Consider the following 13004-nt stretch of genomic DNA (forward strand, 5'->3'; position numbering starts at 1 on the left):
TCTCTCAGTCTGTATTTGTATCACAGACTGCGACTGAGGCTGATGTAATGAAACAGATGGAGAAAGTTTAGACACAGTTGCACACCCCAGTGCATTAATGATGTGATTGTGCAGATAAAGTACTGGGTGAAGTTCAGTGCCACACAGGCCCAGTTCACAGTCCAACAGGCCTAGGAAATCCAGTTTGCCTCTTCCTTGAAGCCTCCCGCCCACCTTTGCTACGGCATGAGCAGAACTTGGAGCATTTTCCACTAGGAGAATGAAAGTAAAATATGCATCACTTCTACAGCAGCAAGTGTGATGAAGTGGGAATTTTCTGTAATATTTTTATGATGCTGCTGCATGCCTCAGTTTCCCCTATGTGCTGCATAGTTAGCCAGTGGGTGGAAGGGAACCGTTTATGCCCTGGGCAGGCTAAAGAGACATAGGTATGTGTGTTGCCTGGCCGGCTGAGTTTGCATGGGGCATTAAAAAAGGACTGGCCAAGGTTCACCCCCAACTCAGTGGAGGATCTGAGGAGACAGCGGCAAAGCCGGTCACTGGGACATTGCCGGTCACTGGGTCAATGACCCAGAGGGAGAGGGATTTCTCCACCTCTCCTGCGGGAAGCTGAGCCACGTCCCCCAGCTCTGGCGCAAAGGAGTGGCAGGCGTGAGGATCAGTGTTGGCTGCTGGAAGGAATGAGGGTTCTCACCGCCACAGAGGTCAGACAGAGCCTGAACAGGCTGGGGGGGTTTGCTGCAGTGTGGCTGGGGCTCAGGGCTAATCACAGGGTCTCTGCTTTAACCTTCAGTTCTCTCTGCTACGTGAAGAACGTCCCAGGCCGTGTTCCAGGTGGCCAATAAACCCGACTGGCTTGAAAATGCCATCGGAGGCTCACTGCCCGTGCTGGGCGCAGCGCAGGAATCCCCGAAGAGCGGGCGAGTCTCTGCCAGGGGTCTGGCTTCGTTGGACTCGCTGAACGGAGGTCACAGGGTGAAGTAGGAGCGTTGGAGCCCAGAGGTTCGGTCCAGGGAGACGGTAAGGCCACGCGGAGCATCCTGGGGAAAATAGAGACCGAGATCCCTTAGGGGTCTGGCACACTGAGGCCGGGTCTGCTAAGGGACAGTCCTAAAGCTGGGGGCGTAGCACTGGTCCTGTGGAGCCGTGCCGGCACGGTGAGTGCAGGCCCCGAACCTCGGTCTCTAACACACAAACTCAGCGTTAGCCACTGCGGTGACTAACCCAGTGTGAGTCATCCTAACGCTCACCCAGAGCCAGGGAGAGCCCAGGAATCTCTGCCACCTCAGAACGCGGTGTGGGACAGAGTCTTCCAAGTCCTTGCTACTCTAATGCGGAGCCTGAGCCCTGAGCTTGATGTGGTGAGAGCTGAGTAACATGTAGCATTTGAGCCAGCCAGCGGCTCCTGAGAGAACAGCCAACAGGGGGCAGGGTTTGCATCAGAGCACGTCTGCTGACAGGGGGCCACAGGTTACTTCTGGGGACCAGGTGGGGCTAGAAGTGAAAGGCCCAGGAAGTGCGTGATGGGCAGTATGCAGGGGGAAAGGGATGCACACCTCTTAGTGCCAGTCTTTTTGAGGGGGTGGGTGGCTGGGACGTGCCCTGCCACTAAACAGGATTTTTCTTTCAAATGAGACACATGCCTCCTCCCCCTGCAGCTGAGGACTGTTTGAATCCAGATTGCACAGACTAAGATATATGACAGGAGGTGCTGGTGAGAATAAAAACCCTCCAAAGCTGCTTAAAGGGCCCCACGGGAAGCCTCTAGGAGTCGCTGCTACAAAGAAAAAAACCTTAGCAGGTGGCTCCCTCTGCCTTTGAACTGTGGCAACAATGTTTTACGAGTGCATTGAAACCTCCTCACCTGCAGAAGTCAGCCCCAGCAAGGGGGCAAATACTCAGTGCTGCTTCCTCAGAGATCTCTGGGTGATCACCAGTGAAGCATTAGCCCCCTTGGCTACTTCCTAAACCCCTCTTCCTGCACCGTGAACGCCTCTCCCATGATCGAGGCAACAGTCCCTACAACCCAGGCCCACTAGAGTCAGGCTTTACCACAGATCCACGCATTTGTGGCCACCAGTGTCACTGCAATTCTCCCCCTGGAGACACCACCAACCCCAGAGAAGCTACAGCTGGTTCAGAACCTAGCACCTCAACTGCCCCTAGCACCTCAACTGCCCCCAGCACTCGGCCCTCTTTGCGGTTGTGGTTCCCAGCTCAGCTGTAAGGATTCAGTCCTTGGGCCATGGGTCTTTAAAAAAAGGACTGCCCCCTGCACTAGGCCAGCCTGTGTGTTTCAGACTTGTGGGCAGCTCCTATGAAGCCTCTGAAGTCCTTCCAGGAGCATCTTAGTACCAGGCAGAGCAAATTGCACAAATCTGTTATGTTCACCTTCCCTGGGAGATGCTAAAAGCAAATCCAGTCCCAGCAGACTGGGGGAAGAGCCTTGTGTCCATTTAGTTTAAGTTGCCAAGGTAGCCTGAGGACTTTAAAAAAACCTAATCAGAAGGGTGGGTGTGTGTGTGTGTGTGTGTGTGTGTGTGTGGAGGGGGGTCCTCCTCTTAGGTGGGGTGATGCTTAGAGAGACACCAGAACATCATGTGAATGCTATTACATTTTATTATGGAAAAAGTTTCCTATAAGCTACAAGCCATCAGTGGCACTGACCGGAGGGAAAGTTAGAAAAAAGTCATGGGCTATTGATTTGCGATTACAAATGAAGCCCCTTGAAAGAACCATCGGGCTAGCCCCGCACCAATTCCACCTTCTGCCCAGCGGCGGACTAGTCACTGCTTTAACAGTCATGTTACAGGCAGGGTTTTCATGGCTTCAAAGCACTTGAGACTGGAAGAGCTGGAGGCCTGGACATGCCAAGTAGAAAACAAAACTAATTGTGCCTTTGCTCGCATGGGAAAGGGAGTAGCTGCCCTGGGAAGGCTGAAGGGAGCAGTCCCCTAACAGGACAAGGCCCACCCCTAATGCTGGCTTTGCACCCACCCCCTTTGTGGTGCTTAAGGGATGTTACGTGGTCCAGAGACTGGACAGCAGACATCCTAAGGGCCTGTTTGCAGCTGGAGTTCAGTGCAGTTGTGGCAAGCCCCTTTAAAGGCACTTTAAATGGGAACTGTCTGGAGGCCTTAGACCCCCAGCTTTGCTCTGAGGCTACGCTTCTGCCAGGGTCTGGAGTCACATGGAAGGAGCCACCCAGAGGGGCAAGGAAGAGAGCAATGTGCAGCATCTCAGCTGTGAGGCCAACTGGGAGCTCCAGGCAGAGCCAGCTTATATCTACATAACCCCCCACCCCAACCCCCACTAGATGCAGGGACTGCTGAGTTTGTTATTCCAACCCTCCCATCTCAGGCACATTCACACACAAGTCTCTGGCTCCACGGGAGGCGAGGTGAATTGCGCACACGTTCCTTCCCTCACAAGAAGCCAACTGCAGCTATACGGAGCGGACTAAGGAGCCTCCTTTGGCACGGAGGCATGCAGTGCTGGGCTGTCCTGCTGCTCTTCTCCCTTCTGGGCTGTGCAGCCGGCAGCTTCCTCCTCCTCCTGTCCAGCAGCTGGAGCTGTTGGAAGCTCTACCAGCGTGGGAGCAAACGGTCCCACAAGCCAAGGCAGGGGAGCATTCTGCACTACGTACTCCAGCAGCTCGTCCATTGACTGTCGGGCCTTGGCCACCCTCTCCCGGCTCTGGATCAGGACGGTGTTGGGCAGGTCTTGGAAGGAGTGGGCAGCGGAAAAGGATGCGTGGAGCTCCTCAACGCTGTGACGGATCTGCCGCACCTTGTCCTGCATGCTGGTAGGGAGGCCTTGGACATTGGACATGAGGGTCAGGCAGGTGGCTTGCAGCTGTTGGGTGATGCCGTGGAACATGACCAGCGTCCGAGATTCCACCTGCCAGGGAGGAAAGTGCAACAGTCAAGAGGGGAAGCTGCTGCCCAGGAAGCATGATGCCCACCCAGCCTAAGAGGTCACGTCACAGTAACGTAGGACTCCTTCCCCTCCCCCAGTGGCAAGATACCTCTGGCTGTGCCGAGTCAGAGTCTGCTTTCCCCCCGGACTGCCTCCTGCTCCACTCCAGCCACATCTGGTGCAGTTTCTCCTGGCCATCGTGGAGCTTCTGGTCCACGCCCTGCTTGACATGTTCAATCTGGCAAGGGGCAAAGAGAAGAGAACCAGAAGTCAAGATACTTGCAATCAGCAGCGAAGAAGGAATCTCCAGGCCAGAGCCTCAGCTAGGGGAGTTAGTGACTTCCTTTGAAGTCAGAGACTACTGACGGCACCAGCTGCAAACAGTCTGCTGTCACTACACAAGAGCCTGGACGCTAGGTTGTGAACCAGGACATCTGACACCCCGTGAGGATTTGGCCTTAAACTCCAGGATAAAGTGGCTGGGAGCTGGCGTTGGGGGAGACCTGCATTCTTACCAACTCGATGGTTTGGTGGAGCTGGGACAGAGCCTCTTGGGTGCTCTGCCGGGCATTCCTCAGCTTGCCCAGCGAGTGCTGGTAGGCCCGGTGGCGGAGCTTGGTCGACAGGGACCCCAGGCGCACAAAGTAACTCTGCTGCTGCCGCTGCTGCTCCACGGACGCCATTTCGAAGCCTTCCACAGCCGTGGCCAGTTTAGCTGGAGCGAGAAGAGAAAGGTCAAGCCACCCTGCCAGGCAGAGTCCCGTCAGCGGAGCAGGAGAAGCCACAGGAGCTTTCTGAACCGGGCCTGCTCTGCCTTCGGCAGCATGTGGGTCTGCACCTCCAGGCACTGACCGAGTCTGGCTCCCACCTGGGAGCAGAACAAGCAGGGGACGCACGTTGACCCAGTGAAATGGGCTCGCAGGAGACCCATGGTTAGCTGAGCTGTGTGTACTGCAGGGGTTTGGCAGCCATAAGAACAGCCATATTGGGTCAGATCAGGGGTGTGGGATGGGATTCAAACCAGGGGTTTCCACATACTGAGTGAGTGCTCTGCCCACTGGGCTAAGGGGCAGCACCACAGCCATGTCCTCCAGCCATTTGGTGAATGGCTGAAATTCTCCATGTCAGATTCACAACTAGTTTGGGGTTGCCCAAGACTGCATTTTCGGTCAAGCTATTGAGCTGGACGTTTCCAGCCCGCTCTATTCAGCGCACACTAACCCAGTTCTTGATCCGTCATGGGGAGGTAATGATCCACCAGCTCTTCCGATTTCCCCAGCACAGCATCGACTCCAGTCACCACCATCTGGCCCACTCTTGACCCCATGACTGTGTCCACGCTGCTGGTCACCACTGATCTGGTCCTCTCCATGCTGCCCTGGACGGCTCCTTTGGCCATGTCCACCACCCCGGTCACGGCCCCCTTTGCACCATTGACTGTGTTGGAGACGGCATCTCTGGCACCCGTCACTGTGGAAGACACCAGCTCCTTGGTGTCAGCCACAACCTAGGATTCAGGGAAGCGTTTGGTAGCAAAGGTTAATCTTAGGACAACTTCACCTGCCCCGTATAAACAAACACCGCCCACCCAGGTCAGAGCCCAGACTCGCATCCCTCTACAGGGCATCGTCCCACACAAGCATCCAGCACTAGGCTTTTATCTCCACCTCACTGATGAGTTTTGCCTGTTGTTGGATAGCTCACTGGCCTGTCCAAGGAAGCTCCTAGATCTGGGGAGAAGTCAAGTCTTCTCCTAGCCCCCCACCCCTTACCCCCCAACTGGTCTTTCCAGGGAGAGTAGATCGCTCCTTCCCTGCCCCCCCTCCCCCCCCCCAGCACCTCCAAGCAGAGCTGCTCACCTTTTCAGTTGGCTGCTGAAGAATTGGCAGCTTCTCCTCCAGTTTATCCAGCCCCTTGCACGCGTACTCGTTCACTGTTGCAACTAGACAGAGAGAGAGAGAAAGCCTGAGCGGAGTTGCCTGATAGTCAGTTGCCTGGAGTGGCAGAGTAGGTTACTAACCAGGTCGGGTTTCCAGGGGCAAAGCCAAGCAATGCAAGGCTTGAGGTGAGGAGGGAGGTCAGGCTGCAAGGCCGCCAAGGAGAGCACTGGCTAGCCCACATTCAGGAAGAGTCCTAGAGCACCGCCACTTGCAATAGGCGGCAAGGTGACGCCTCACCACCTCAGGGGCCAGCCAGATGCTGGAAGCAGCCAAGATGAGCATGTGGGACTCAATTTCTCAGGTTACCTCCAGCCACCCCAGAAGGGAAGGGCCAAGAGACATGATGCGCCTGTGGTAGAAAGCCAGCCCCACTGCCATGGCCCTAGCTCACCAGCCACTCCTAGGACAGTGGTATTCCTTTGTCCACTCCCCAAGGAGAATTCAGAATGGGGGGGGGACCAGGGACATTGCTTTCTTCACACAGAAATGGCCCCAGCAAGCGTGGGACTCCCTCGGCTGTTGGAGGGAAGCAGGGGTTGAGCCCCTTTGCAGAGCAGAGCCAAGCAGCAGTGAGCTGGTATGGAAGACGCACCGTGTTCTGCATGGTGCATTAGCAGCAGCTGTTGTAGCTGGGACACAAGGGACTCGCCTATAACCGGAGCAGCACCACGGGCCTGTCTCTGGTAGGGTATCACTAATGACAGCTGTTTTGGAAGAGATCTGGCTGACATTTGCCACAGAGGCTGCATAGCATGCCCCAGCTCAACCTCACATCAGGGCCGGGCTGAGCACACTAGCTTAGCTCTATTGGTACAGTTTAAAAGCAGACATCCAGCCAGGCGGTAGTTTGCATAGCAACTCTTACAGGGCAGCATTATCTGATGAACAACAAGTCCAGCCCTCTCCTCTGTAGTGAGGAGTGGTGTGGGATGAAGAGGGCCACACCCCTCTTGGGGAATGCGTGAGGGTTATAAATTGCCCCCCCTTGATCAGGGGCTGCCTTTCAGTTACTCAGGCTTCCACTGAAGGAAGCTTTTCCCAGCTATTAAGCCGCACAATGCCCCAGGGAGTGAGGGAAGCGTTAAGTGACATGCTCCAGTGCACCGGCCAAGCTGGGAACAGCCAGGCATGACTCCCTGGGCCCTGTTCCATCTCACTGCACTCCCCTGCCTTTCCCTGGTTGAGCCACGCAGAGTTTTATCTCCTCGAACGGAGGCCAGCAACTCCCTGCCCTGGAGGAACAAAGCCTTCATTGACTTGGGCTCACAAGGTGAAGCCAATTCCCTGCCCCCATACCCCAGCAGAGATCAGAGCCAGCGTCAATGCCCGAGCTCTTCACAAGAGCCAGGCGAAAAGGCACCTGTGCAGGCTGCCAGAACTACTCAAGGTCACGCAGCAAGAGGTCACCACAGCTGTGAACTGGTCAAGGAAAGGGATTGTGCAGCTTTCACTCCCTCCCAGAGCTTTGGCTCTTTGCTAAGGCACCCTGCAGCTGGCCAGCTCCAAGTGGCTGCAGGGCCCACTGCAGAGCTCTGCCAGTTTCTGGGGGTCAGACTGGCTAGTTGGTTCTGGGTCATCTCTGCCCCACACATCCATAATTTAGCAAAGGAGGCTGCCACGAGGCTGCTTTGAGCTCAGGTTACTCTGGACAAAGAGCACCAGCTGCATGCCAGGGTACTCGAATTGACAGCCGCACGGTGTGAGAGACAGGCAGCTAGGGCCTGGCGAATGGTAATTTATTGCTCAGATTGTAGCTGCTCTGGAGAGAAGACAGCCCTGCTGTGACGGGGCTCGGCAGTGCAGGGATTCTGCAGTTCACGCATGCCACCTAGAACTCTGGCAGGACTTCTACAGCCGGGAGACTCAGACCTCAATGGTGCAGGAGCCAAATCAGCCATCAACATCACCCCAAGAGCCAGTCGTGTCAATTTGTCGCTTCCTTTTTCTATTCTAGATTATTTTCACTGCAAAGTGACTGACCAAGTATTCGAGAATTGGTGAATACCCAAGGAAAAGCATCTGGATTTCGACTTAGCTGGTGTTTTAGTGTCGTGTGCTGCCAAGAGACCTATTAAAGCGCCACGTGCAGCTCCCAGCCCTGAGTCTGAATATCCCTGGTCTAAGGCTTCTTTGTGAGGGTCCCTCCTTGCCACGGAGGCCGAGGAGCCGAGGTAGGTTCTGGCCCCTCACCTGCTTGATAGGACGGCAATGCACCTGCCAAGAGGCATTCGGGGAGATAAGCAACAACTACAACAGCTGCGACATCTCAGCTGCAAAGTTACACATCCCAAGACTCCCTCAGTGACCATGGGCCCCCCCAGCCCCAGAGGCGTGAACCGGCATGAGTGCCACCTGGATGACAAGGCATTAACCACGGCAGCTTCCCCAGGTCCTGCAGCCTGTCCCACCCCAAGCAGCCATCGCACTGCTCACTCACTCTGTGGCTCCAGTTTGGTCAGAAGTGGCTGGGCACCACCGACAGCCGCAGCGGTGATGGTCTTCACTCCCTTCTCTGCCACGTCGCAGACAGATCTGATGTACGGGTGATTCTCTTTGGTGGAGGCGTAGGCCGTGGAGACCATGTCATAGGTTGAGCTGACCAAGGGCAGGCTGGCCACCCGGCTCACTACGTTCTAGCCGAGGACAGAGAAAAGCCAATCAGTAACAGCCCCTTGGATGGGGCTGGCATCATGGCTTCCCTGATGTTAAATCCTCCTGGACGAGGGTGCCTTGAACTCCTAGCAGCACAATGAGCTGAGTAGCCCTGGAGACATGGCTATACTCCAGGCACCAGTGACCTCTTCAGCCCCAGAGTAAAGCATCTAAATGCAGGGCCTGATTTTCTAAGACTGCCAAGACCCTGCACCTCCCATTGACTTCAGAGGGTGCTGAGGACATCTGAGGGTAACAGGCCTCCGGCACAAAGGCCTGCAGGAAAGCAGCCAAGTTCAAGTTTTGCTTAGAGGTCTGGACTGCAGAGACTAGGTGCAGGACAGCCATAAACTGACTTCAGATTAACCCAGATTATAACAATAAGTACAGCAGCATCAGATCTGGGTTTGCCACCCTAGCACACTTCTTTAGACTGCTTGGTGACCAGGCAACAGCCAGGAACCTGTGTTAGTAAATTACGGCTTCCCTGTGCCCCTGGCATGAGTACACGGGAGTCAGTCTTGAACAAGCACCAGTTACAACAACACCCTCCAGCAACAGCACCAAATACCATTGCTGGCCTGGTTCTTGAGACACTGATCTGAGCGTGCCAGGGATCCACGAACAGTTCCATTAGCAGAGTCAAGTGCTCGGCAGCCATCCAGGCTTACTCACCTGCTGCTCTGGTGCCTCGCTCTGGGGGGAAGGCTGGTTTGCAGCCTGGTCATCAGAAGACATGGTGAAGTCAGAGGTTACTGGGAGAGAGAGAGAGGGAGAAGTCACACCATCACCACACAGAACAGCAACTGCTACATTGAAAAAAATGCTGGGGGAACTTTTGTCTTCTGCTTCCTTCTGCAGCCCCCGTGGGCCCACGCCCACCTGCATAACTGAATAGCCAAAATGCTCCTAAGCATGGCTCAGCACCTACACAGCAGCTTCCCTCTCCCACCTGAAGCAGTTTTAGCCCATCTCCCCCACCACCACCTGCATGGCCATGTTTGCATTTGCTGGGCTCTCCCAGAACGCACTATCCCACAATGCCTCAGATGCTGCTACAAGGCGATGAGGACCGCAAGTGTTTCATTTGCGCTTCACACACAACGCCAAGGAAATAGGAGACTTGCTAGAGGAGACTAGTCAGCCCCATCTCCACAGCTGAATATTGGAGTGAAAACCCAGCACAGCATGTTCTTGATGACAAGCAGGGCTGGAACAAACATGGTTTGGGAGCAGCATGTCCCGTGACGCACCTGACAAGCTTGGAAAAACATCTACAGTAGCAACAAACCCTGACATGTGAACCACACACCACTGGGCCATGTTTGTAGGAGATTCTAGCAGCGAGACAGCCATGGAGGACAAAAGCCCCTGATCTGAGCCCCAGGACTATGGAGGCAGGACCATCAACTTGGAGTTCCTCCCCTTCCTGTTATTTCCGAAAAAAGGAAGTTCTGGTTTCAGTTTCATTTGTCCACACTAAAGCAAGTTGCGCTGGGAGTACCTAGAGCCACTCAGCTACTGCAGCGATGGGCAGCAGTACAGGACCTAAGCAAGCGGCCCTGGTGCCTGTAGAAGGTTGTTCTGTTGCAACACTGCTCTCCTCATTGACATACCCAGGAGCGCCTTGTTTAAGCAGGCCAGGGACAATGCATCGGAGTCACAGCCGAGCTAGCACCATTCCTACACCTTCAATAAAGAAGGCCTGACAATATAAATTGAAGCAGGATTTGCCCTAAGCCCTCTGGTGGCCCTAAGACACTCCCTAATCCTACACACCAGCCCTTTCCAGGCAGGAGGCATGTACACACCATTTAACCAAGGTCTCAGCAATTTTCTTTAGCCGTTCACATCAGCTGCTCAGCAACTGAAACATCACAATCCATTTTACTTGCATTAGAAGCTTTTCCAGCTTCTCTGAAGTGGCTAGGGGCAGCTAGGTTGTGACAAGGCTTTGACCTTCCCGTTAAATTCATTTTAGGAAATAACAGAGTCTTCATTTTTCAGTGTCATTGAATCCTGCACAGTATTGCACACCTGTTGGAGAACCCCGCCCATGCTATACACTGGAAAGGCTGCGCTTTCATTTACTGGTGGTCTCAGCCAAACTTGCCCCAGTCAGCCCTACTGCCACCTAGAACTCACAACACCTTCTGAAATGCCCTCCCCCCCCCCCGCTGTTGCTGACTTCAAATGTCCAACCCTTTTCATCATCCAGGCTGATCAGTGCCATATGAAGCTAATATAATTAGCTTCATACTTTGTCCCTAGAAGTCACATGGCTACCAATTGTCTCAGTGACCAATTACTATCAGCACAGGATTGGCTCTTGGGTGTCCTTTTAACATGGATGGTATCACCCACCTATTGTTCCACGGGGCCTATTATTGACCAAACACCTATTGTTACACTCGATGTTACAATAGCTAGAGGTCTCTAGAACCCATCTGGGGGCAGAGCTCTTTTGCCCGTCTCTCCTACCGGGTGTGCTGAGCACTCCTGGAGAAGACAAGCGGTGCTGAATTTCAGTTTTATTTTGACAATTGCTTTATGTTGTCTAGTCAGTTTCATTGTTTCTCCCTTGTGGCCTGTTTCCCCTTTTGTTTCTGTAGGGCCCTCCCCCCACAGGGCAGATGAAAACCATTTCACAGCAGAAAAGGGCAACACCATGAAAGTTGGCAGGGCTGGGGGGGGGGGGGGGGGGGGGGGGGGGCCGCGCGCCCGGCGGGCAGACAGCTTCCTCAGCTACTTTAACCCCCCCCCCCGGGTCAGCTTTTGGAAATTCTTAAAGGGGCAGTAAACCAAAAGACTCCGTTTAAGCCCAAAAAGTTCAGGCTCTTTTCAGCGGAGGGTTTTGTATCACTTCAAAGCGACACCAACGTTGTTCGCCATGAGTCAGCAGCAGCAGGGTGGGTTTGGTTTGGATCCGCTGCCTCGTTTGCAACAACTTGCAAGGAACCGAAGTGAAACGGATTCATTTCGCATTTCAACGGCCGGGTTTAGACGAGGCAGGGGAAGAGACAGTTTAAGGGGATCTAGGAGAGGGAAGCTGCTTTTGCCAGGCTATAGTTTTTAGCTGCTCTTCTTTTAAGAAAGAAGAAACAGGAGCTGAACTAAAGCCCTGGGGGCAGCGATGGCACTAGACCAGAGACACGTTTTAGCCTTAACCTCGCCGACTTCCCCGCAGCATCCCCACAGCTGGGGCTGCCAGCACAGCTGCCTGCTTCGCAGATCCCAGGCTGAGCGCGGACGCGGTGGGGGTTGAGGGGGAGGACTGGCTGAGACACCAGTTCCTTGGTTCGAAACCAGGAGACTTTCGGGCCCAGCACCGCATGGACGCAACAGCCATAAACAGCTTCCTCCTCCCACCCCCATCTCGGCAGGCCAGCGGCCAGCCAGCCGCGCTCCAGTGCATAGCGACTGCCGCATGCAACCCCCGCCGAGGAGCTGCAGGGCAGCCACAAGCGCCTAGCAGCAACTGGTCCACACGCAGGCCGAGTTAGGGTGAACCACCCCCGGATCCGCGCCCAGGTGGGGGCGGTGCTCGCCCTACCTCCCAGCCCGGGACATTGCGCACACGTCCACGCCCCTCCCCACCACGGATCCCAGCGCCTACCGAGGCCCTTGCACACTCACTCACTCACGCTTGCCCGGGCTTACAGAGCCAGCCCCCCACCCCCGGGAAACAGACCGCTAACGAGCGCGCTGGGACGGGGGGAGGGGGGGAACGACCCGCTCCCCAGCTAGCTCCGACCCCGGGGAGCCCCAGCCCGACCCCGGCCCTGTCTTAAGGGCAGCACGGCCAGATCCGCCCCGCCCCGCCCCAGGAGAAGCCCCGCTGCAAGTTTGCTGCCGAGCCCCCCACCCGCTGCAGCACGTCCAGGGGCGGCTGCCCCGGCTCTCGGACCACAGGGGACCCCCGCCCCACTCACACAAGACTCGGTCCGCTTCGGTCACTAGCACCAGTCCCCGACCTGACTCGTGCACCTCCTCTTGGAGCGCTGGGCTCAGCTGATACAAAAAGGAAGGGGGGGCGGGGAACTTGGCTACATGGCAGGGAGCGGGAGCCAATCAGCCAAGGGGAAGTCTCCGCTCAGACCAATCAGGGCGGGGGGAAACGAACGCGGAGTAATGGAATGTTGCGGGCGGACTCTCCCAGCTGGCGCGTGGGTTCGTGCACGTGTGTTGCGGGCCGCTTGGAAGCGGGGGGGGGCCTGGTTGTGGGGTGTCCCGGGCCTGCCTGGCTCACGTCAGCGGGGTTCTTCGTGGGACGGGCTGGGGGGCACGGCAAGGAGGGGAAGGAGCAGCACACCAGGGACGTTGGGGGGGGGGTTGTTGGAGAGGAGGGGGCACCGCAGCAGAAGGGGAGAGGAATAGTGCGGGGGCAGGAAGGAGGGAGTGCGTGGTGGGGGGCAGAGGGGGGCAGGGTTAGCGAACCATGGAATGGCAGGTTCCCTTGTTTTTCCCGGCCAGAGGCTGCGGCTCATACCAGCC

At 55.8% G+C, this 13004-nt stretch overlaps 1 protein-coding gene across 1 annotated transcript; it reads right to left on the reverse strand.

Moving 5' to 3' along the window:
* Nucleotides 1-2250: 2250 nt before the first annotated feature.
* On the reverse strand, nucleotides 2251-12551 carry LOC137159873 (perilipin-3-like). Its single transcript, XM_067558353.1, has 8 exons — nucleotides 12443-12551; nucleotides 9186-9265; nucleotides 8296-8491; nucleotides 5778-5860; nucleotides 5140-5425; nucleotides 4434-4633; nucleotides 4028-4156; nucleotides 2251-3900 (listed from the first exon to the last, which is right to left on the reverse strand). The coding sequence occupies exons 2-8, from the start codon at nucleotides 9246-9248 to the stop codon at nucleotides 3460-3462; spliced, it is 1398 nt and encodes a 465-aa protein (XP_067414454.1). The 5' UTR covers nucleotides 9249-9265; nucleotides 12443-12551; the 3' UTR covers nucleotides 2251-3459.
* Between the last annotated feature and the right edge of the window lie 453 nt (nucleotides 12552-13004).

Source organism: Emydura macquarii, unplaced genomic scaffold, assembly GCF_026122565.2.
Source record: "Emydura macquarii macquarii isolate MOO-44397 ecotype Brisbane River unplaced genomic scaffold, CSIRO-AGI_Emac_v2 contig_306, whole genome shotgun sequence".
Lineage (NCBI taxonomy): Eukaryota > Metazoa > Chordata > Testudines > Chelidae > Emydura > Emydura macquarii.